General features: G+C 37.8%; 1 protein-coding gene across 4 annotated transcripts in view; it reads left to right on the top strand.

The window, feature by feature from the left end:
- The window catches only part of Dpp10 (dipeptidylpeptidase 10), a 1,513,678-nt gene that overhangs the window by 1,352,314 nt on the left and 135,582 nt on the right, over positions 1-25,782 (top strand). For all 4 annotated transcript variants that reach the window (XM_006529626.4, NM_199021.3, XM_006529627.4 and 1 more), the window contains exons 6-7: positions 7,377-7,429; positions 7,527-7,608. In XM_006529626.4, the coding sequence (XP_006529689.1) occupies positions 7,377-7,429; positions 7,527-7,608 (135 nt within the window). The remainder of the gene's footprint in view (positions 1-7,376; positions 7,430-7,526; positions 7,609-25,782) is intronic.

Here is a 25,782-nt window from a genome sequence, read left to right as displayed (position 1 = left end):
TTCATCTTTTTAGCAGAGAAAGGTGTTTTTTCCTGCATTATACATATATCCTTAATAAAATTTGGGGGTGGGGTGGGGTGGAGGTAATTCTTTGATCAGTAAAATTATACTTAATATTAGCTGTGGTACTTACCTATTCTAGGAGTTGACAAAGATTCTTGAAAGCCTAGGCTGACATGTCACAGTTTCTTTTTCTGTGATAAAACACTAAAACCAAAAGCAGCTTGTGGAAGAAAAGGTTTATTCATCTTGTAGCTTGTAGGGAAGTCAAGACAAGAACTTAGAAACAGAAACAGACACAGAGGCCATGAAGGGATGCTTCATGCTGCCTTTGCTCCTCGGGGCTTTTTCACCCTAGTTTTTTACTACACCCAGGGCCACAAGCCTAGGGATGTCACCACCCACAGTAAGGTGGGCCCTCCCATATCAATCAAATATCTAGAAAATGCACCACAGCCTTGCCCACAGTCCAGTCTTCTCAGGGCTTTTCCTTAATTGATGTTCTCATTTTCAAAATGACATAAAACTAGATTGTGCCAAGTTGCTATAAAACTAGACAGCGCAATTTACTCCGTGTCAACCTCATAGGCAGACATATCACCACTCAACTAGACTCCTTCCTTTCTCATTGTCTCCATGCTTTTTTCAGTCATGATATCTTCTTGTACCTGAATAAATCCTAACAAAGTTTGAGGGTTTTGATGTTGCACTCAAAAAGGAGAAGTTCTAGGGGATAAATCTTATACTCAATGCCACCACTGTCTGCATAGTTGAATTCCATTCTCTTTGCGTATGGTACACTTGTGTTGGGAATAGAAACCTAGGAGTATCTTTGACCAATCAAGGTGATCTGAAGCTGGTGAATGTGATCTCTTTTTAATTCATTGGAAGAAGTTAGTTTCTGATATATGGCCCCAGGAATCCTGTGGACACATTGAATAAATAAACTAGCTCTTACTAGTAAAGACACTGTGAGTTTAATTGAGCTTTTAAAATAAATATAACCCTTATCTTGATCATTGACAACTTAAGTCTTACAACCTTGAAAACTCTGCTACATCTCTGACTTATCAGAAGCATGGGTGGGTGCAAGAGTGCTCTGTGGTCCCTGTGCTGAATCCTAGAGAACATGATGGTTACATTTCTGTTTCATTATTGTAGTCGAAGGAATGAGAATTTTAGTATAGGTAATAACTTTAATCCAATCCTGGCTTATATGGTACATTCACACAATGGAGTTTTATCTGCCCAGGAAGGAAACTGAAATTTGCAGCAAAATGTCTGGAAATGGGAACAATATTAAGCGAGATACCCCTCACTCAGAAAGACAACCATTGCATGTTCTCTCCCATATGTATACCTGGGCTTCTACTTTATGTAGATGTGTATCAATGTGAAAGTGGGCATTTGTAGGAGCCAGTAAACTAGAAAGCATCCCATGGGAGTGGAAGCATGATAGAACACATGTGATATGAAATAGGGAGTAGGTATATTAGGGTCAGCAGAGGAGGGTTTACATGGTGGGTCTGCAAAAACTCAGAATGTATGTAAATGCCTAACAGAAAACATCTACTTCATAATGTAATAAAAATAAATTGAATAAAGATAAGAATGAGAAAAATCATGAAAGTAATTTAAGCTGCTGAAGAGCATTAAATATGGCTTCCATGATCTCCTGCTCACATTCACTTTTATACAGTGTTTGTTTCATGATCAAAAAGCCTTTCTGTAATGGAATTTTTAAAGATACTTTTTTTTTGGTAAAGCCTTTCCTTACAATGTTATGAGCTGTATTTATGACAGGAAAGTTAGCTATTTCATAGCTCCTGCTCTTAACACTGTAATAAAAATAAAGCCTTGCAAACAAAAAGGTCACCATTCACTCCTCTTAAAAGTGTCTCTAGAATAAACGTGGATGCAAGCTATCACCAACTTTCAAAAGAAACAAACCTTTCCCATCTGTGCTGTCTGCTTGCTGTGTCATTGTCATTCACAATAAATACCATTAATTCAAACTACTTCCTCCCTGTTTGGTTTTCCTCACTGTTTAAGTTGATGGCAAATGCATAATCCCATTTTAAATATTCTCTGGGCCATAAAATGCATGCAATTTTATCAATTTGTCAGTTTAACTGCAGTCAGAGAAAGCTTTGATGTCCTGAGTCGCCAACTCTTGTGTAAGCAGAATTACTGCATCATGAGGTTCCTTTTTCTTGTGAGTATAACTCTCCTTGACATGAATCCTCACAGATGTCTTAGGTAATAACTGATATTCGAAGAAGGGAAAAAATGTAAAAATTAGCTAAAGGATGAATGCACTGATGTGATCTGATATATTACATCATCTTTCTAACATTGAAATCTCTCTTGACTTTGGTAATCACAATTAACTCATGCATAGTCCTGTCAATGGATTTTTGGATGGTAGCTTCAATGATCCTGTAGAAATAAATCTTTTACACTTGATTTAGTGCAGAAGCCAAGAAGTGATAGAACACGAATCTTCAGAAAATCCAGAGTTGTGCTTGAGTATGAGCTCCGTGCAAGACATTATTCAGAAAGATTAACTCCTGTAACAGACAGATGTGGGTTCAGATTAGGACTCTGTTTCTCACTTCAACATTCAATGTTAATTTTAAGCTTTAAAGAGCCTCACTTAGGATTATAGATATTATCTATTTCCTTAGGTTGACTTAAGGATCATTGTTAGAACAGGAATATGCTTCTGTAGTAAGCCTTGGCTTATTCAGCCCAGTGTTTCTGGAGTTGTAAGGTACAGAGCTCGAGTCCTGGTCATCCTGATAAGCCAAATTCAGCCATCCAGTCTCAATATTCAAATTAGTCCTACAAGTAATGGAGAAAATCAGAGAAAGAGATATATGCAATACCGTCACACTAGAAGGACAAACAGGTTCAGTGACTCCCAAGTTTATCTCCAGGTTCCTGACATGAGGTTTAAAAAGGTTAAAGTAATGGATAACTGAGTAGCCATGGTCAAGGTGGAGAATCTTCCATGGGTTCTGACATTTTTGCATCCAGGAACAAGAAGCTGGAGGGCAAGGCATAGATATTAGCCAGATCAGAAACAGATACACTTCCAAATAGGAAACAGGCTGGATATAAGAGAACATTTGGAAACCTAAACAGACTCATTGTACAAAGCATTTGGGGCTTGTCTGTTGCATATCATGCTTTGTTAAGGCTGTTGGGATTGCATGAAATTTGGTGCTCATTTGCATAACATGGAATCTCTTACAATGCTCTGTCTAATTACTTCACATAATTCTACATACGTCCTCATGTGTGTGGTTTATTATTATCATAAACCATATAGGTCACCTGTAGTTTGTTGGTGGCTCTGTGCCACACAAGTGGGATTTGGGTGGCATTAGCCAGCAGTTTCAGCTTTTCTCTTTTCTGACTCATTTCTTTCCCACATTAATTTACCTGCCTCTGGCTAAGAATTCATCAAACAATCCTTGACTCCATTCTACTCCACTGCCTCATTAAATGTAGGTGGCTACTTACTACATTACTCCTCAATTTACAGTTTGATTTGCCTTGCCCTTTCTTGATAAGACAATTTCTAGACTAGTAATAAAAGACTCAAATGCTAAAGTATACTAGAAATATGACTTAGTTGACTTTAACTCTTCCTATAGGATTGAGGTCTCTGGGGCCTTCCTTGCTACAAGCCACACTAGCATTTATATGCAGTGGTCTTGTACAGCTCACCTCTAGCCAGGCATGTCAGCGAGACTTTATGAACTCAGTTTCTGGTCTTACTGAAAAAGAAAATTTCACAGAAAACTGTCTGATTCTCGTGCTCTTGTGTTCTTTTTGCTCCCACTTCTACAATGATCTCGAAGCCCAAGGATTGGGAGTTGTATTGTATATGTGATCCTCTGGAACAGGGCTCCCCCACTTTGATGTTTAAAATTGGTTTTCTGTAATGGTCTCTGTCTGATGAAAATCCATGTAATTATATTATATCTCAAAATAAGAAAAGAAATATTTTTTAAAAGAATACTGTTTAAAGGTAGGAATGTTGTTGAAGGAAAGATAAGGAGTGAGTTTAAAATGGTGTCTTTCAGTAGAAGTATATTTAGTTAAATACACTTCTCACTGAATATCTACTTTTTCCACTGAACCAGTGTTTTACAGAGGGAAGGAGAGAGGGAGTATATAAAGAGAGAGAAGAGAGAAGGGGTTGCAGAAGGGAATGAGAAAGGGAGAGAGAGAGAGAGAGAGAGAGAGAGAGAGAGAGAGAGAGAGAGAGAGAGAGAGAATGAAAGATTGTCTTAGAGTTTCACTGCTTTGAACAGACACCATGACCAAGGCAACTCTTTTAAACACTATTTAATTGGAGCTAGCTTACAGGTTCAGAAGTTCAGTCCATTATAATGAAAGCAGGAAGCATTGCAGTATCCAGGCAGGCATGGCACAGAAGGAGCTAAGATTTCTACAACTTCATCTGAAGCTGCTAGTGGAAGATTCCCTTCCAGGCAGCTAGAGGAGTGTCTGAAAGCCCATGCACACAGTGACACACCTACTACAAGGCTATACCTACTCCAAGAGGGCCACACATTCTAATAGTATCACCTCCTGGGCCAAGAATAGACTAATCATAATAGACATAGAGACAGTATTTATATAAGACTTTCTTATTCTCTATACTCTATATTCTACTATGAGTATAGGAACTCAATCTAATTCTAGAAACTTATACAACAACTTGTATTTGTGGTCATTGCAGGAGAATGGAATGCCCTGCATATGCATTGTAAAATAAAAGGACATGGAACTTACAGGAAGAAAATTTAAGCTCTGCACAAGTCCTATATTCTATGTTATCTTTGAAACATTTGGCTTTGTAGCACATATAGATAGGATCAAAACTCTCTAAGACTATTCAATCTGATCTAACTTTTTTATTATTTATTTTGAAAACACTGCTTATGGTTGACTTTTTTTAAAATTAGGTATTTTCTTCATTTATATTTCCAGTGCTATCCCAAAAGTCCCCCATACACTCCTCCCTACTCACCTACCCACCCACTCCCACTTCTTGGCACTGGCATTCCCCTGTACTGAGGCATATAAAGTTTGCAAGACCAATGGGCCTCTCTTTCCACTGATGGCTATCTAGGCCATCTTCTGATACATATGCAGCTAGAGACCCATGCTCCAGGGGGTACTGGTTAGTTCATATTGTTGTTCCACCTATAGGATTGCAGATCCCTTTAGCTCCTGGGGTACTTTCTCTAGTTCCTCCATTGGGGGCCCTGTGATCCATCCAATAGCTGGCTGTGAGCATCCACTTCTGTGTTTGCTAGGCCCCGGCATAGTCTCACAAGAGACAGCTATATCAGGGTCCTTTCAGCAAAATCTTGCTAGTGTATGCAATGGTGTCAGCGTTTGGAGACTGATTATGGGATGGATCCCCGGATATGGCAGTCTTTAGATGGTCCATCCTTTCGTCTCAGCTCCAAACTTTAAAGAACAGTCAGAGCTATAAACTGAAGATAATTTCCAAGTAATCTTCCCTCATGATATACCTGCAGGGAGAGAAAAAAAACCATGATGTAATTGGCTACAATTCAGAACACACATGTATATTTCCTTTTCTTCAACTCACATGAACTGAAAAGCAGCTAAAAAATTGTCTTTTTTTTCATTTTTCCCTAAGTGTATATGTGATATACATTCATGCATATGCTTTTGTCAGTGTGTGTGTGTGTGTGTGTGTGTGTGTGTGTGTGTGTGTGTGTGTGTATGTATATATATGTCAAGGCCCAACAATTGGTGTAAGGAATTATTCTCAATCAATTTTCCTTTGTATTATTTAAGGTGGGAACTCTCTTCAATCCACCTGGCTCTGGGGTTTCCTGTCTTTGGCTTCTGTGGCAGGAATTGTAGTAGGGCTACCAAGACCACCTACCATTTATATATGTGCTGAAATCTTGACATCTACAGCTAAAATTTCCATGGTTTTCTGTGGATTTAAACTCTGGTCCTCATAGTTACACAGCAATACTTCTCATAATTAAAGCATTTATCTGGCCACCAAACTCAGTATTTTAGGTTCCCTCATAAGTGCTGGTAACCTTTAGACTAGCTATTATAGATTGAGTCCAACCTCCCTGGCTCTACCAACTCATGCTTCAGGCATTACTCTGCTTATCTGTTTTGCTCCTAATGTTAAGTCATAGAAAATGTTGCAAGATTAATGTGGGGTTAGAAACCTGGACACATTGCTGTTGATCAGTGGCAGGGTGAATTGCTTCTTTGCACTACTAACAGAGTTCACACATTTATCTGCTCTTAAGAGCAATTGCCCAGTCGACAGGTTGCTTTGGTGAACAGAACTTTCAGAGATAAAAGATGTTGACAGAGGCAGGCACATTTCTCATTTCTTTGTCAGGTTTAATGGTTCATCTACGGTTTTAAGCTTGAAGTCAGTGCTGTCTTTGGCAGAATATATGCTAAATTTGGAATGATGCAGATAATATCACCATGCATTACCAAGGACGACATGCAAATCCATTGAAAATATCTTGAAATTAGGGGTAAGAGAAGTGGCTGAGTATAAAGTCCTTGCCGTACAAGTATAAGGAGCTGAATTTGTTCTCCAGAACTTATGAAAAAAATAGACATAGGAATCTCTCAGTGCTTACACATTCTGGCTTCTTTTCCAGAGGATGAAGGTTTGATTCCCAGAACACAAATAGTGGCTAATAGACATTGGTAGATTTAGTTCCAAGGTATCTGACACCCCTCTACTGGTATCCATGAACAGTGTGTACAGAGTGTGCACAGAAATATATTTAGGCAAAACATTCACATGCATACACTAAAAACAAATCACTTAAAAAACAGCTAGACATGGCAGAGTTTGCCTGTAATCCCAGTTCTGGGAAAATAGAGATAGGAGAAACCTTGGGGCTAACTAGGCAGAGTAGTTTAAAAGCCTCAAAACAAAAGCAAAAAGTCAACAGTAATAAATCATAGATGACAACTGAGGAACTAGAGCCTCAGGTCCCAAAGGGCTATATACTCACACACACACACACACACACACACACACACACACACACACACACAGAGGGAGGAAGAGAGACAGAGACAGAGGGAGACAGAGAGACAGAGTGACAGAATGACAGAGAGACAGAGACAGAGCTATGCACATATGGGGGTTAGGTAGAATAAGAAGATGCATTTTCTAGCTAAAATCTTGCAAAAAATAGCAATAAACATCTTAACTGGCATATTTCATATGTCTTGTGTTTTCCCTAATAGCCAATCTTTAGTGTGCATTAAGATCAATTCTTTACAGAAAACTGTTATTGATTACTCTATTCTTTTTTTTATTTCAGATTTTTCATTACTCATTTACCGCTTCATATTTGATTTACAACATACACACTGGGTAAGTTCTTTGGTTTTCTACATTTTATGAGCCATTGTCACACTGAGTTGTCACAGATATCAGTTTGTTCATATGAAAATATTTACATCTTTTCAAGGGAAGTGTGGGAGTTGAATCCCCCAGAAGTTGAGGACTCAGTGTTGCAGTATGCGGCCTGGGGTGTGCAAGGACAGCAGCTGGTAAGCTTGCTCAACCCCAGACCCTGTACAGGAGGCCAAATGTCAAATCTTTACAAAGCTCATTTCCTCGTGCAATTTATCCTGCAATCCTTGACGTGTTCCTCTACATTATTTACCTTGCATGGTTCCCTAAGAATAGGTGAAATAAGGATTGGGAGGTAGCTCAGTAGGGAAAGCACTTGCCAAGTACCATAAGGACCTCAGATTTAACTATTAACTCAGATTGTAGTACCAATTAAAAAGCTGGTTATGATGGTTTGTAGATACTCGCAACCACAGCACAGGAGGGTCCTTTGAACTTCCTGGCCAGTGGATAGGGCCCACTTAGTTCCATTTCTCTTAAAATATATTTTCTTAAACAACGGTGACTGGAAATGGCATTCAATTTTGACCTCTCGCTTACTGTACATACATGCATGTACATTCACTGCTACATGTGTGTGTGTGTGTGTATGAACACACACACACACACACACAAGAATATAATCAAATAATGTTTAAAACTATTTGCTATTTGTCCAATTTAAAAAGTGTTTAGCAGGCACTGTATGGTCAAAGTTGTAATTAATAATAAAAACAGAACAAATAAGGTTAGGATATTGTCTTACATCCACACAACTCCCCCTACCTACCATTGTCAACTATTTTGCAAAATTTATTTTCAATTTCTATACTCCTAAAGTAGTGGAAACATAAATATTTTACAATTATTTATATATTTATATATGTATTTTGCCATTGTTTTTTATTTGATTGTTTGTTTGGTTCGTTGGTTGGTTGGTTGATTGGTTGGTTAGTTTTGAGATTGGGGCTCCTGTAGCCTAATCTTGTCTTCAGCTACCTATGTACACAAGAATAACTGTGATCATCTGATCCTCCTGCCTTTACCTCCTACATGCCAGGATCACAGGCATGTACTACCACATGCCTGTGCAATGATACCTTTGTGAAATCAGAAGACAACTTGTGAGACTCATTTGTCTCCTTCCATTATGTGAGTCTCAAGAATCTCCCTCTGGTCCTCAGGCTTCGAGGCATGCTCCGTCATCCTCTATCCTTCTCTAGGCACAAATGATACTAAGTGCTTTACTTTTGTTTTTTATTACAGGCATAGAAGATTGTAGGGTTCTCCAAATTCTCTCTATTCCTTACCTAATACACTTGATAATAATATTTTATAAGGTTAATTTCCATTTCTGTTGAGATGTCTTTTTTTTAACTTATTCTTTTAATTCATGGAGGTTCAGAATTGGTGTTAACATTCAATTGTATTGTTTAGAAGCAAGTCCATACTTTGAATGTGATGTGATTTGCATGCTTTTTGTAATTAATACAAATTTTCATGAATGTGCTGTGTGGAGTATTGTGTAGATTCACCGTGCTGGATGCTTTTCTCTACTGAGACTGTTAGAGCAATATCCATAATTCTGTCCTTATTCAAGTTCCCTTACTAAGAATGTTGGGTGTCTGACATTTTTTTTTGGGTACTGACAGTTTTACATGATAGAATTGGGCTATGTTTTCAAGAGTAAGGGGATTTAAAAATGGCAATTATATCTAAACTATGAAATTGATTTTGTGATGATTTAATCAACATGTATTTATTTACAGACCTAAGTATAACCTTTGAAATATCTTTAATTGTGTTTAGAAACATCTCTATGTTTTAAAAATTAAAATTGATAGTTCAACATTAGCCAGATGGGCTTGAAGTATGTTTCTTATTTTCTGTGTTCTTCAATGTCTTCATTAATTAAATAAAAACATCTGTACCATCATATCACGATTCAAATTTTGAATAATACTTCATTTGCCATAGGCCACTCAACATTGTTGTTTTTAGAAACAATTTATTATAAATTTAATCTGTTTATATATTTAAGTAATCACTTCTAATGCTGCAAGATTTAAAAGGGTGACACTAACAATTTAACAAGCAGGCTACAGAAAAGTGAATGGTTATTGGATTTTCATTGGAAATAAATCATCAAATCTTTTTTTTTAGAATTTAATAAATTTATATTTTCAGTCAGCAGTAATCAATCACCTGACATGTGATATTCCCTTCATTTCTTAAATACAGTTCTTACACTACTATTAGTACAGTCAACATATTGCACATCAAAACTGATTCAGCTTTGAAATAGTCAATACAAAACCTACCCCCCCAACTAGAAAACTCAAGCCAAATGAAAGCCTCACCTAACGGCTTACAGCATGCTTGAAATTTGTGATCCTATTCAGACAATAAAAAAAATCCAGTGGCTGACTTTTTTGGATGCCATAGTTCTGCAGATCAATCAATCAGTCAATACACAACGATAACTTGTAGGTAGCCTGTGTTTTGATGGTTGCTGTCTGCTGGTTCCAGTCTCCTCATCTCTCATATAACAGATACAATGGGCACGAAACTCTTTCAGTGCATCAAGGCACAGTACAAGTACTTTACAAGTAACATTTGTCACATTACTGTGTTGAATGGAAAATTCCTTGGATCAGGGCATGCATCCCCCACCCTCCCAAAGGAGTTATTCACTCCTGTTATATTCTTTTTTATTACATATTTTCCTCAATGACATTTCCAATGCTATCCCAAAAGTCCCCCATATCCTCCCCCCCCACTTCCCTACCCACCCATTCTCATTTTTTTGGCCCTGGCGTTCCCCTGTACTGGGGCATATAAAGTTTGTGTGTCCGATGGGCCTCTCTTTCCAGTGATGGCTGACTAAATCATCAAATCTTAAAGTAAAATGTCATTGAGATGGGGGTCTATGTCATTGTCAGATCAGGTGACCTTGGCCAAGACATTATCCATGGTAATATTTTATGCTCACCATTGATAAAATGAATTCATTTAACTTTGTTTTTAATCATTCTTCATTGACAATACTATGTCATTTTAAGTATCTTTACATTAAAGATATGATTTAAAAGTTTTCTATTTGTAAGCCTGAGGAAAATGAAGAAGGAGCAATAAGACTAGCTGGGAGAAAAATATGAGAGCCACATCATTTCTAAAGTCACAGTGTGACACCCAGCAATATTTTAGTATCTGTGTAGAACAGTGCCATGATACATAATCAATATTACTGACAGATTTTTATAGTGATTTGGTGGAAGTATTTATTCCCTAAAATGGAAACTGAGAGATAAGTATAATGTAAAGTCTCTTTGGAATGAACCTTGGGTCTACTGACCAGCAGGTAGCAAACTAACCCCAGAGATCTTGTCTCTAGCTGCATATGTAGCAGAAGATGTCCTAGTCGGCCATCACTGGGGCCCTTGGTCTTGTGAAGAATATATGCCCCAGTACAGTGGAATGCTAGGGCCAGGAAGCGGGAGTTGGTGGTTGAGGAGCAGTGCAGGGGGAGCATATAGGGGACTTTCGGGATAGCATTTGAAATATAAATGAAGAAAATATCTAATCAAAAAAGAATACAATGTATTCTCAATATGTATTTACTTTATTTTCTATTTGGCTTATCTTTCTTTTCTTTTGAAAAGGATGCCCTTTGTATTGTAATATTTGGTTATGTCTGTCTGCGTGGATACAATCACACACATATGGGTGTAGGTGCGAGCTGAGGCCAGAAGATGCTGCATTTACAGGCAGTCCTGAGTCTCCCAACTCAGCTGCTAAGAACTGAATTCAGAGTGTCTGAAAAGGCAGTGCTCACTCTTAACCGCTGTGCTGTTTCTCCAGCCCTTACACTTTTATTTTCTACCTCTCCTCTTTCCTCATCACCAAAGTAGAGCTAATTGTAGGGTCCTCCCAATCATTTCTGTAATTTAATATATTCATACAGATATAACAGACTCCAAATAATACCTGCAATAAGTAATTTAGTTGTTAAATACTGTTACTTTAAAACTATCAAAGAGTTACTTTACATTATTTAAATTATGTGAGGTTTTAGTGCCAGTAGCTTCATGGTAAGTGAACCACAGTTCTTAGAAAAATGCTTTTGTAAAACACCAAAATCTTTTATAAAACTTTTGAAAAGAAATCAGTATTTTCCAAGGTTATCCTGTTGTTCATGTAAACATGGATTCAAATAACAAAAAAGGCATGTACACACAAAGGCCTAATGATGCATTTTGTATGAAAGGCTTTGTCAATATTTGAGGCTATCAGCAAACTCAGCAATATAATTTCATGACAGATGAGTCAGTGTAATACTTTAATTGGTTATGGATTCAATAAATTAAAAAGTTCTGGGTTGTATACTTACTTCGGAATAATTAATTTCTGATCCTTGGTTATGCAGAAGAAGAGAAGAGAGGGAGTTATCTGATGTGTGTGATAAAGTGGGCTTACACTGGAGCTTCATTGATTGCCCAGGGTTTTCAGTTGCATTGTGGTGAGAGAAGAAATTTGGAATGTGGCAAAAGAATATGAAAATACTTTAGAAGCAGCAAAAGCATTAAATTTCTGGGGAATATAGTGAATACAAACAGCACTTTATCTTCAGTGAGTGTTTTATTAGAAGAAATTGCATGGAAGAAGATTCTGGAAAGAGAGGACATAAGAAGCAACATCATTCTGCCTTCCCACTTAAACAGCCATTACACGAGTGGACATGCAAGTATTCAGATCTCCAAAGTATAAAAGTTTTAACATCCATTAGAATGCTTAGGTATAAAACTGTTATTAATTTCATTTGATTTCTGCTTTTAACAGGTCCAAAGACTTCTTCCTTTTTAGTGGCAGGCAGGAGTATATGTGATTTTTGGTGTATGCCAGGAGCATGTGAGAGCCATGGTGAGCAATAGCACCTGAAATCCACCTAAGGTAGTTTTATTCTTAGTGCTAAACATTAAATGGATTTCAGGTGCTATTCCTCACAATGGCTCTCATATTCTTAGTGCTAAAGGCCACTTCAGGTTTGGACTTGCATATACCAGGATAGGTGGCCATCATTTCAAGCTCTTCACCATCACTATTGCAAGTCCTCTGCACTGCCAAGTTAAACTTCAGGAGGATTAAAGAACACTCGACCTTTCAATATTGGGCTATTAGGTTTTGAGGAGGGCCAGCTATACAGGCTAGTTGTAGAAGACAGGGATTTTAAGAGGCACAGAACACTAATCCAAAAGATTTAAGCCATTGCCTTAAGTGGTGGATTGAGTGATAATGGTCCCCAAAGGCTTACAAGTCTGATACTTGAGCCTAGTTGGTGGGCCTGTTTGAGAACAGCAGGAGTTATAGTCTTTTGGAGAAAGGGTGTAACTTGGGGTAGGCTTTAAGCTTTCAAAAGCCAATGTGTTGTGGTTTGAACAATAGCACTTGATAGGGCCATATATCTGAATACCTAGTCATCAGAGAGTGGTACTACTTGAAAAGAAATCAAACTTATCACTGGGCAACTATTATTAGTACTAAGTTGTGACCTGCTTTGATTCTTCAGATTCAGTGGTTTTGAACCTTAGTTCAAGTGTTCTTTTTCATCTTTGTCCACCTTGGTCAAATCCACTAAAAACTAATAGTTTATGGCTCTATTTTAAGTTACTTGGGGGTCAATAATTTTCTCTATTATGTTGGTTCCTTTTCTGCTGTTATAATAAAAGCAGCTTAAAGAAGAAAGTGTTTATTTTGCCATAGGATTCAGAAAGATAGAGTTCAAAATGGTGAAGAAGGCATATCAGGAGTAGGAAGCAGAGAGATCACATTTTGTCTACATCTGGGAAGCATTCAGAGAGAACATGAATCCCATCCTCCAATAATGTTCTTCCTCCAGCATGGTTTTAGGTCTAAATGTTCCATAATTTCACCAAATAGCATCTCCAAGCAGGAACTATATATTAAAATATAGGAGCCGGTGAGGGACATGTATCATTCAGTCTCACTACCTATTTTGTATTTTAATTCTATTCCATTTAACTCTGATTTTAAATGTATTATTCATTTTTAGTTGCTAGTTTGGGGGTTAGTTTTCTTAATGGTATTTTAGGTTGAAAAACAGAATTTTTGATCTGAGATCATATTCTTCTTTTAAAAAAATGGATATTTTATTTGCTTACATTTCAAATGTTATGCCCTTTCCCAGTTTCCCTGCTGCAACCCCTCTTAACCTGCTTCTATGAAGGTGCTCCCCCACACACCCACCCACTCCTGCCTCACCATCCTAGAATTCCTCTAATACACTGGGGCATCAAGTTTTCACAGGACCAAGGGCCTCTCTTCTCACTGCTGACAGATAAGCCCCCTTCAGCTCCTTCAGTCATTCCTCTAACTCCTCCATTGGGGTCACTCTGCTCAGTCCAAGGGTTGGCTGTCAGCATCTGCAACTGTATTGTTCAGGATATGGCAAAAGAAGCCAGGAGACAGCTGTATCAGGCTCCTGTTAGCAAGCACTTCTTGGCATCAGCAGTAGTATCTGCATGTGGAATGGATCCCCAAGTGGAACAGTCTCTGGATGGCCTTTCCTTCAGTCTCTGTTCCACTCTTTGTCCCTGTATTTCCTTTAGACAGGAGCAAATCTGGGTTAAATTTTTGGATATGGGTGGGTGGCCCTATTCCTCAACTGGGGGGCCATGCCTAACCTCTGTATATGGTCTCTATAGGTTCTCCCTCCCCATTGTCAAGAATTTCAGCTAATGACATCCCCGTGGGGTCCTGGGAGGCTCTTGCATTCCTGCCATCTGTGACTTTCTGGTTACCTCCAGTTGCCCATTCCCCATTGCTACACACCTCTGTTCAATTTCCTGACCCTCTGTACATTTGCTCCATCTCCTCCCATTCCTGATTCTGCTCCTCTTTTTCCCTGCTCCCTCCTCTCTTATTCCCATGCCCCTCCCATACTCTACTTCCCTTGATTACATTGTCCCCATTCTAAGTAAGTCTGAACCACTCTTTTGTCTTTTTTCCTCTTAAGCTTCACATGGTCCATGGTCCTTGAGTTTTATTGTGGGTATTTCATGCTCTTTGTCTAATATCCACTTATCAGTGAGTACATACCATGTGTGTTCTTTTGTGACTGAGTTACCTCACTCAGGATGATATTTTCTGGTTCTATCCATTTGCCTGTGAATTTCCTGAAGTCATTGTTTCTAATAGCCGGATCTGCTAATGAGAAACTTAATTAAGAGCAGGGCTTAATGGCACACAGCTGTAATTCCAGCTCTCAAAAAATAAAACAGAAGGATCAAGTGTTCAAGGTCAAACTGAACTACATACTGACACCCTTTTAAGAAAGGTATTAGCTTTTGTTTGATTCCTCAATGAAATTTCAAAGACTATGAGCTTAACAAGAAAAATATACTTTTTTACATTCCAAAGTTTATCAACTAAAATGATGGAGTATGAAAAGTAAGGGAGAGAGGGCTTGGAATATTGGAAATGGGAGAGTAGATAGGAGTAGAGATTACTTGCTTGTTCTTCTTATATGGTGTCCTATGCTACTGTTTTATTTATGCGACCAAGCAAAATGGCCAATTTAACTAATAAAAGAAAACATTTAATTTGAGGATTTTAGTTCAAAGGGTTTTTATGACCATCATGGCAGGGAGTGGGGCAATAGGCAGGTATGTTACTGGAACAATAGCTGAAAACTTACACTTGATCAACAAGCATGAAGCAGAGAGAGAGAGAGAGAGACAGACAGAGACAGACAGAGACACATTGAGAGAAACAGAGAGAGACAGAGAGACAGAAAGAGACAGAGACAGAGGATACCAGAAAATGGGAATGGTATGGTGTCTTAGTCATTGTTCTATTGCTGTGAAGAGACAAGACAACACTTGTTTTAGAAAAAGAATTTAACTGGAGCTTGCTGACGGTTTCAGAGGTTTAGTTTATTATCATCATGGAGAAACGCATACACAGGCAGACATGGTGCTGGAGAAGTAGCTGAGAGATATACACCAGGATCCACAGACAGCAGGAAGAGAAGAGACACTAGGCCTAGCACTATGACATACTTCCTCCATCAAAGGATTGAAATTACAGACAATTGTAAACTAGATTTGTTGGGTAATGGGAATTGAAACTGGGTCCTCTGGAAAAGAGACCAGTGCTCTTAATTGCTGAGTCATCTCTCCAGCCCTTGAGTTTTGATATTGCTAAAAGACTGCTCCATGGTAGGTGGCACCATTCCTTGTGTTGGGCTCTGAACTCTGTAATAATGAAAAACTAGCTGGCAACAAGTAACAAGCAGACGGTGTAGCTGTATTCATTTCTTTCTACTACTCTTTACTTTGAGTGCCTTGTCATCTGGGAAATTATGGACTGTATTTTGGAATTACAAGCCAAATAAAACCTTTCTCACCAAAGGTGCTAGGTCAGGGTATTTTACCACAGCAACAGAAATAAAAGAACTTGAGCTATGGAGGCACTGAAACCAAGAACATCTTGACATGAAATACACATTGTGAGGTGTTCAGATGGTTCTGAGGGGGAAAATTCCTTGGAAGGTGTCCTTTAGTTTTAGATAGCATATACATTTGCATGTTTCTGGACTGGAAAGAGATTCTCAGGTAACAGAAAAAAATAGAAATGAGGTATATGAACACATACATTATTATTTTGTTAATGTATGTGTTTGTGCACATGTATAAACTTGAATACACAGGAAGATATAAACCCTGAGTATTGGTCCCTGAGTTTTGTTTACCTTTCTGTCTATCTGTCTGTCTGCATGCCAATCATCTCTGTCTCTGTCTCTGTCTCTAACTCTGTCTCTCTGTCTCTCTCTCTGTCTCTCTGTCTCTCTCTCTCTCTCTATATATATATATATATACATATATATATATATATACATGTATATATATATATATGTATGTATGTATATATACATAGTTATAAATAAATAGTTATATATATAAAACTATGCATGTATGCATTATGTATCATCTGCTCCAGAACCTTACTGAGTAAACATCACCCTAGCTCTTTGTTAAGATGCTGAATAGGAGAATATGGTAACTTTGATCTACCCCTGCACAATGTGAGAGGATGAAAATGAACCAAACTGAGTAATTAATATGAGACATTTCTTCAAATTGACACCAGATGTAACTGCCATGGCATACCAGCATGAGTGAAAGCATTTTAGGTAATTTTCAATAAACCTTTGGGTTACTTAGAAATAATGAAGCAAGTGAAATAATCATGTTTTTTTATTTGGTTTCCTACCACACACTGCCAACTCTCTGGCCTCTCTCATTATATTCTGTCCCTCATATAAATTCAATAGTAAATTGAAGGTGTTTCAGCAACGTAGCTTTTAGACTTATAAATCAAGGTCATAGTCATTGAAGTGCATACATACTTTGCATAGCTGCCACTAAGGATGTCATTTAGATGGGGCAACCATGTAAATGATAACTATGAGCATTTAATACCAGCTCTTTCCACATCATTGTAAGTGTTGCTAACTGTTATTCTTGCAACTGACTATACAAGGTTCTTGCATAATGATGTCAAGACTGGGGCAGTCAGCTGTCTAAACAATAACATAAGAATATGTTTTGTAAGATGAGCTCTTTTATTATATGCAGTTCCTGGGGTGAAAAGATCTCAATTTGGAGCAATTCAGCATTTTAATAAGTTAGTAGGTTTTGAGAAATGGCATGCAGAGAACTCCTTGAAGGACCCATTGTCTGCATCAGTGTCACAACCCATTCCCCAGGAACAGCTCCATGTGTCATTTTAACTGGGAGCTTCTTTCCAACAAGGAAAATAAAACTGAAGATATGTGTACTTAATGATGTCATTGCTATGTCTCAGCCCTTTGTCATCTTTTCAATTTCTTCTCAGAATACAGAAAAAAGGTTTTAGTTATGACATTGATGTGGGGAGAGCAGTGGGGAGGAAACTCAAACCAAACAATGCACAAATGACAAATGCCATCTCCAAGTCAACAGGTTCATATACTAAAAGAGAGAGCACTGCAAGGAGGGAGGGCATTCTATCCACAAGAAGAAAAGCAACCAAATAGAGGTGGAAGGAGGCATGGAGAAAGCTTGTCAGAGAGTAGAAGAGTGAAAGTGTACAAACTGTAATAACATTATGACATTTCAATTATAATTAAGTATGTAGGAGTGTTCTTGCCAGTATGTATATGTATCACATGCATGCCTACTGTCTGCAGAGGCCTGCATAGGACATCATGTCTCATGGAAGTCTAGTTACAAGCTTCTGTGTGAGTGCTGGATATCAAACCCATGTCCTCTCTAAGAGAAACTTGTGCTCTTAAATTCTTGAACCCTCCCTGGTTCCTTCAGGGTCACTCAAGAGAATAATTTCTAGTCTCCAAAAATTTGTGTTGTTTCTGTAGTTTATCTTATCACTGATTTCTAGTTTAATTGCACTAGAACTGATAAGATACAAAAGATTATTTGTGCCTTTAGTATTTGGTAAGATTTGTCTTGGGAGGCAGATTGTATTTTACCTTGGAGCAGCTTCCATCAGATGCTGAGAAGAACATAGATTTTGGTTCTGTTGGCTGAGATGTTCTGTAGCTATCTTTTAAGAATATCTTATCTTTGGTGTAGTTTAGTGCTGAGGTTTCCTTATCGATTTTCAGTTTGAATGACAGATCTAGAGATAAGAGTGTTCTAGAAAATCATCCACTATTTTTGTATCATTATCTATCTGAACTTTTATGTGCACTACTAATTATTTTATAATAGAAAACATATAAAAATTACATGGGAAAATATACAAAATGGGAATTTAAAAGTAAACATAATCTGAAACTTATAAATTAATGATATTAGTTAGTAATGTAAATATTTATTTTGGGGGGATATGATGTGAGAAGGTAAGTGAATTTACAAAGAATTTGATAAATATAGCCAAAATGAAGTAACTGGTACTTAGAGCAGCCAATACCCCAAGAAAGAAAAGAAAGAGGACAAACAACAAACAAAGCCCAGTGCAACCTGTCTCCTCATGATTCAGACTATACAGCATTTTTCTTGTCTGTTAGACAAATTTCATTAAATATGAGAGAATTGAAATCACACAGCATGTGCTCTACAATCATAAATGAATTAAATTAGAAACCCAAACCATCAATTGTATATGTGCACATTCTTACTGAGCTAAAAATATACTAGGCAAAAGAATATCTGCATAGCCAAGTGTGGTGACTCACAGCTATAGTCCCAGTACTGGGTATGGTGGGGTAGGACTGAGGCAGTAGGGCTACAAGAAATTTGAGGTCAGCTTATGATATTATATATATATAATCAAGTCAGTCAAGGGTACAGAATAAAACTGTCTCAAAAATAAAACCAAATATCCAAATTAAATAACACATTATAAAGAAATTTCAAGCCCGGTTGATATATGTTATTTATGTCTACAAATATATAACAAGAATTTAAGATGTAATAGAATTACCCAAGATATAAGATACAATTTGTTAAATGCATGAAACTCAAGAAGAACGAAGACCAAAGTGTGGACACTTTGCCCCTTCTTAGAATTGGGAACAAAACACCCATGGAAGGAGTTACAGAGACAAAGTTTGGAGCTGAGACAAAAGGATGGACCATCTAGAGACTGCCATATCTGGGGATCCATCCCATAATCAGCTTCCAAATGCTCACACCATTGCCTACACTAGCAAGATTTTGCTGAAAGGACCCAGATATAGCTGTCTCTTGTGAGACTATGCTGGGGCCTAGCAAACACAGAAGTGGATGCTCACAGTCAGGTAATGGATGGATCACAGGGCCCCCAATGGAGGAGCTAGAGAAAGTACCCAAGGAGCTAAAGGGATCTGCAACCCTATAGGCGGAACAACATTATGAACTAATCAGTACCCCGGAGCTCTTGACTCTAGCTGCATATGTTATCAAAAGATGGCCTAGTCGGCCATCACTGGAAATAGAGGCCCATTGGACTTGCAAACTTTATATGCCCCAGTACAGGAGAACGCCAGGGCCAAAAAGTGGGAATGGGTGGGTAGGGGAGTTGGGGGGGTGGATAGGGGACTTTTGGGATAGTATTGGAAATGTAAATGAGTAAAATACTTAAATATATATATATATATATAAAGAATTATGAGTATAATATCAAAACATAAGTACAACATTTCTTCTTGATAAACAGTGTGGGGTTTTGTTGTTTTTTAGATAGCAAATGAATTCAGAGATCTGCCTGGCTTTGTGGCTTTGTAAGCACAGACAATATACTAGCTGGCTGGGATCTTGCTCTGCAATCAATATTTCCCAAATATTTTCATTTCTCTTCTTAATATCTGGCTTTTACTGTAGCTGCCCTTGTTTTGTTAGGTTCATAAAGCCTCTAATATAATTAATATTGCATCCTTATATTTCGTAGAGTTGAGAAATTATATATATATACACACATACACATATATGTATTAACTGATGTTTTCATAGTTCTTTCCCACAGCCTTAAGGGCTGTCCTGAAGGCCACAGTGTTTCGCATTTTTGCTAAGGACTTAAGCGCTACCTAGCCTCCAGGCCTCATGCTGTTCTGATTATCATTGAGTCATTAATTTTTGCAGAAAGGATATTCACTAGTAACCTTAGCAGGGAAAATATTTCCCAAAGGAGGAACATTAAGGAACATTAAGTAAAGAGTGTATATGTGTGTGTGTGTGTGTGTGTGTGTGTGTGTGTGTGTGTGTCTCAGGCCCATCATCCGTCAACCTTCATGGAGACCTATACCCTGCTGACTGTATACCAGGGGAAGGAATCATGTCACATCATTTTTTCCATGAACATGCACATCTCAGCAATGTACATGAATATCATTCTGCATATGTTTGGCAGCAAAAGGTTGACATCTGGAATCTTCAGCTTCACCTAATTTTGAGACACAGTTGCTCACTAAACCTGGAATTCACCAATTTGGCTAGGCCAGCTGTCCATTGAAACCTAGTGATCCTCCTATCTCTGCCTTTCAAGCCCTGGAATTACAGACACAGGCTTTTGTGTTTGGTATTATATATGTATGTGCTGTGAGTCTAATATAGATCCCATGATTCTTTTTAGTAATAATTTCAAGGATGGAACAACCTCTACAACATGAGAGTTGTTGGTTTATTATTTTTAGTGTGACTTCAAAAATCAATTTTCTTTCTATTCTGCATCCCTAATTTCACATCCACTTTCTTTATTAGATATTTTCCTCATTTACATTTCAAATGCTATTTTATATACATAAAACATTTAGAAAAAATTAATAGGGCATGTTTGGAATTGCTAAGCCAACCGGGATGAGAACACAGATCAATAACATGTATTCTGAAGATCAATAAGAGGTTTAAGAATAAGAACTAGTCTGGCAACAGTAGAAAGCTGAAGCATATGTAACACATAACTGGAGATTCTGCTAGAACCCATGGTAAAACCATAGCAAGTATTTCTAACTCAGTGATGGTGAAGGTGAAAGAGGAAGTAGAGCCAGTGAATGCCTGAAGCTCACTGGCCCACTAGCTTAGTCTACTTAGCAAAGGTGAAGGTGAAGGTGAGATCTTGACTCTATAGGAATATTAGTAACTGAGGAATGATACCAAAGATTATCTTGTGATTTCACACTTACAGTATGTACATGTGTACCCTACTAATTATTGTATCTTCATATACACATGCTTGCTGTCTCTCACTTTCTCTCTGTACACACACATGAAAAAATACTCATCTATACTTTACACATATACATCACATATTCATGTCCCAGAAAAATGCTAATATGGTTTTTCAGAATCTTTAATGTGATATAGCTGATAATTATTATCATAAATGTGCCACTATTGTAGTAGACAATTATGAATTTTCAATACTTCCACATTTTGCTTGAGTTTAATTTATTGATACAGGGTTCTTCAGATTGCAAGCTTCCTGGCAAACATTAGGTTATGTAGTTAAAAAGAAAAAAAAAGACTACTGAGAATTTAGGATATGTTTTAGATATGGTAATTTTGTCTAACAATAGATAGAGTCATAAATCTGTAAATTATTTCTTATTTTTGTTATTCCCAATACATTTGAAGAGCTGAAGCAACATGTGAAAGGTCTTCCTAAAAGATTAATGATGTAAAATCATTTCAGTTTTTTCTACAGTTCTATGAACTTTTGAAGAATTGAGAGTTTTTTGTTCTTATTCATAATGCTTAAGTTGTATTATCTTGGTAGACAATCTAGTTTTAATTATGCAGCTAATAAAATATTTATTAAGTAATTCAGTGTACCTGATACCCAGTGTTACATTCAATGGTCATGACCTTTAAGAATTTAGCTAATAAATATAGAAATTATTCCCTATAAAGAAATAAACCCAGCACTTGAGACTTTAAAAAAGTTTGTTTTTAGAATCTGTAATGTGTTTCTCACTCTGTAGAATTCATCTGGAATTAAAGAATCACTGACATACTTATAGTCTGGCATCAAGAATGAGGGAATTACTCAGTGGGGAAGAACTCTTGCTGTGCAAGCATGAGAACTTGGGTTTGAATTCCCAGTACCTATGTAAGAAGTGTGACTCTACTAATCTGTGACAACATTGCTGGTGTGGGTGGTGTGGAGAAAGGAGGCCCACTGGGGCTGGCTGTCTAATGTCTAGTTCTTGTGTCAGTGACAGACCCTTCTGCAAAGCAATAGAGTGGAAAGTGATAAAAAAAGAACATGGAGCATCCTCCTCCGGCCTCTGCATGTGCACATGGGCATTAGCATGAAACCATGTGTGTGCATGCACACACACAGAGAGAGAGAGAGAGAGAGAGAGAGAGAGAGAGAGAGAGAGAGAGAGAGAGAGAGACAGAGACAGAGAGACAGAGAGACAGAGACAGAGACAGACAGAGACAGACAGAGACAGAGAGAAAGGAGAGAGAGACCACATATATATATATATATATATATATATATGCTAGCATAAGTCAAGGGAAGTTAGACAACACTGAGGTGTTTTTTCACATGGTAACAGGTAGATGACAATGGGCTTATTCTTTTAAGGGAGAAATAGTAGTTTTCTCTTTTGAAGTCAGTTTCTATTTTCCAATTTGGTTGAGTATAGATCTTTAAAGTGTGACTTTATGATCTTCTGGATTTCCTCAGTGTCCTGTTATTTTGCTCTTTCATATCTAATTTTGTGAGTTTCTCTCTCTCTCTCTCTCTCTCTCTCTCTCTCTCTCTCTCTCTGTGTGTGTGTATGTATTATTATTTATCATGGGGTGTTTCTTTTCTGGTCTAGTGTATTTGTTGTCCTATATACTTGTTCTATCTTGATAAGTTAGGGACTTTTTTTTTTTTTTTTTTTTTTAGGGACAAACTCTTTCTTGAGTTTTGAAAACATTTTCAGTGCCTTAGACCCAGGTATCTTCTCCTTCATCTATTCTTGGATTTGGTCTTTCCATATTATGCCAGATTTCCTGGATGTTCTTTCTCTGGATTTTTTTCTTTTAATTTAGATTTAACATTGTCTTTGACCCAGTTAACCTTTTCTTTATTTTCTCTCTAGCCCCAGTTATTCTCTCTTCTATCCCTTGTATTCTGTTGGTGAAGCTTACCTCTGACATTTCTGTTCTAGTTCCTAAATTCCTCATTTGTAGTTTTCCCTCAATTTGGATTTTTTATTGACTCTATTTTAATCTTGAACTATATTCTTCATTCCATTGCACTGTTTGTTTATGTTTTCATAGATTCCACTAATGGATTTATTAATATCCTCTTTAAGGTACTTGAACATATATCTCAATAGCTGTTTTGAAGTCCTTGTCTTGTAAATTAACTATGTTACAGTCCTTAGAGTCTTCTATAGTAGGCTCTATTGGTAGCACATTGTTCTAACACTTATTGATCTTGTTTTTAGTCTAATATCTAGCCATCTGGGTTTGAGATGATTGGAATTCTAGGTTCTGATATCTGGCCTTGTCTTTGTTGGGTGGGTTGTTCTGTTTTCTTGATTTCTGTTGCCCTTTCTGGTTTTTAGAGAAATATGATGGCTGTGGGTTGCTTGCTAGTGCATGCCTGGTAAGATTCTGCCAGGTATGGGCACTGGGCATCAAGTAAAATGTGTTTCTAGATTTGGGAGATGAAACTGAGGAATGGGCATGGCCTTTTGGGGAGCAGCTGAAGGTCCACAGGTAGGAAGAAAGCTGGATGCATTACTGGGATTGGGGCAGAGAAGTAGTAGGGGCCAGAGAAGACGGTCTGCTAGAAAGCTAATGATAACTAACCAGTACCCCGGAGCTCTTGACTCTAGCTGCATATGTATCAAAAGATGGCCTAGTCGGCCATCACTGGAAAGAGAGGCCCATTGGACACGCAAACTTTATATGCCCCAGTACAGGGGAACGCCAGGGCCAAAAAGGGGGAATGGGTGGGTAGGGGAATGATGGTGGGTGGGTATGGGAGACTTTTGGTATAGCATTGGAAATGCAAATGAGTTAAATACCTAATAAAAAATGGAAAAAAAAAAGATTGAGGGATTGGAATTGGAGCACAGGACAGATAGTGAAGATCTCCTACATGACCTACATAATTCCCTGGCTTGAAGAATGGCCTGACTGTGATTTGCCTATGGGTTTCCAGGTAGAGAGTGACTACAGGAGCTGTGATGACCAAAAAATCGGTCAGAGTAAGAAAACTGTAGGAAAAGATCTGTGCGCTTCACTAGGAATTGGTGGCAGAGAGAAATGAATATCAGGGAGTTGGGCACAGCAGGCAGTGAGCTACAAATCTGAGATAACACTGGGGCATTAGAATTTGAGGACATTGGTATTTGAGAGAATGTAGCCTACCTAATAATAGTAAAGATTTCTTAATTTGGGAGATATATATGAGACTCTTTGTAGAAGGTATAAGTTATTCTTTTTAAGAGTTATTTACAAAGGCTCTGTGGGAAGATTGGATACCTTTGAGTGCATACTGTGGAGGGAAACTCTGGCCTCCACAAATGTATGTACACATATAAACATGTAATTGTCACCACTAGCTATTGGTCTTATGCTGCCCAGAGTGCACTAAGTAACATCCACTGCTTTTTGTGATTTATCAACTCAACATTCCTAACCCTTTCACTGTATTCATGGACAGGAGCATTGTACCCTCCCAAACCCCCACTCTACCCACTGTGCATCTTTATCTTTGCCACAATAGCATCCTACTTTTGCTTTAGAGCATCCTTTCCCAGCAGCTCCCTTACAAATGCCACTTATCATTTGATAACTCAAGAGCCTCATCTTTCATGGTTGAGAACTGACAGAGGAGAGACCTAGGAACTGAACTTGGGACATCTGTCAGAGCAGTGATTGCCCTTCACCATTGTATCAGGTCCTTGCCTCCTGATTTTGCAATATTTTTTTTTGTTAATTTCTCTTTTATTTCATCTAACAAGATTAATTATACACTTCAAATTTACAAAAAACACTCAACTCTCACAAAGGACTGGTGGGAAAAGCAGCCATAACTGAGTACATGGTCTTTCTCTGCTTTATTGTCACCTGTGACATCAGAAGACCTATGTAGAAAAAAAAAAAAAAAAAAAACCTTAGAAGGTTTGTTTGGAGATTTCCTTGGGCCTCAATTGTTAATATTCAAATAGTATTGGGATGTCCACCATCCCCTTTCTTTCCTTCTGTCTTTCCACTATACAAGAGGAAATAGAGAAAAAAAAGATATTTTTAGATTGTTGAAAATGAAGAGAAAGATTCTAGTAAGTGTAATGAACTTCTTCCAGAGAACAGTATTTCTCCTTGTATCTAAATTAACTAATGAATACCATTATAGTTAGTTTAAGTGGAGTTCATCTTCAGCACCGTTCTATAGGTTTAATATGAAATTATTAAGATGAGATCTCAAGTAGAGAGTGGTGACTCCATTGGAAATAAATTGCCATGCAAGCATCAAGAAGTGAATTTAATCATCAGAATCTATGTTTCTAAAAAGCCAAAGAAGGGGATTCAAGTTTGCAATACCAGTCCTGGGAATGTGGACACAGGCAAATATCTGGGGCTTGTTGGCCAACTAGCCTTGTTAATCAGTGACCTTCGGGTTCAGTGAGAGGCAGTCTCAAAACCAATAAGGTAGAAAAACAACTGAGGTGGACTTTAACCCTTTGTCCTCCACAAGCATGTATATACACACACATACACACACACACATACACACACACACACATGCACACACACATGCACACACACATACACACACACACACACACACACACACACACACACAGAGAGAGAGAGAGAGAG

Source organism: Mus musculus, chromosome 1 (assembly GCF_000001635.26).
Source record: "Mus musculus strain C57BL/6J chromosome 1, GRCm38.p6 C57BL/6J".
In the NCBI taxonomy this organism is placed as follows: domain Eukaryota; kingdom Metazoa; phylum Chordata; class Mammalia; order Rodentia; family Muridae; genus Mus; species Mus musculus.
This window is presented reverse-complemented; position numbering and strand designations above follow the sequence as displayed.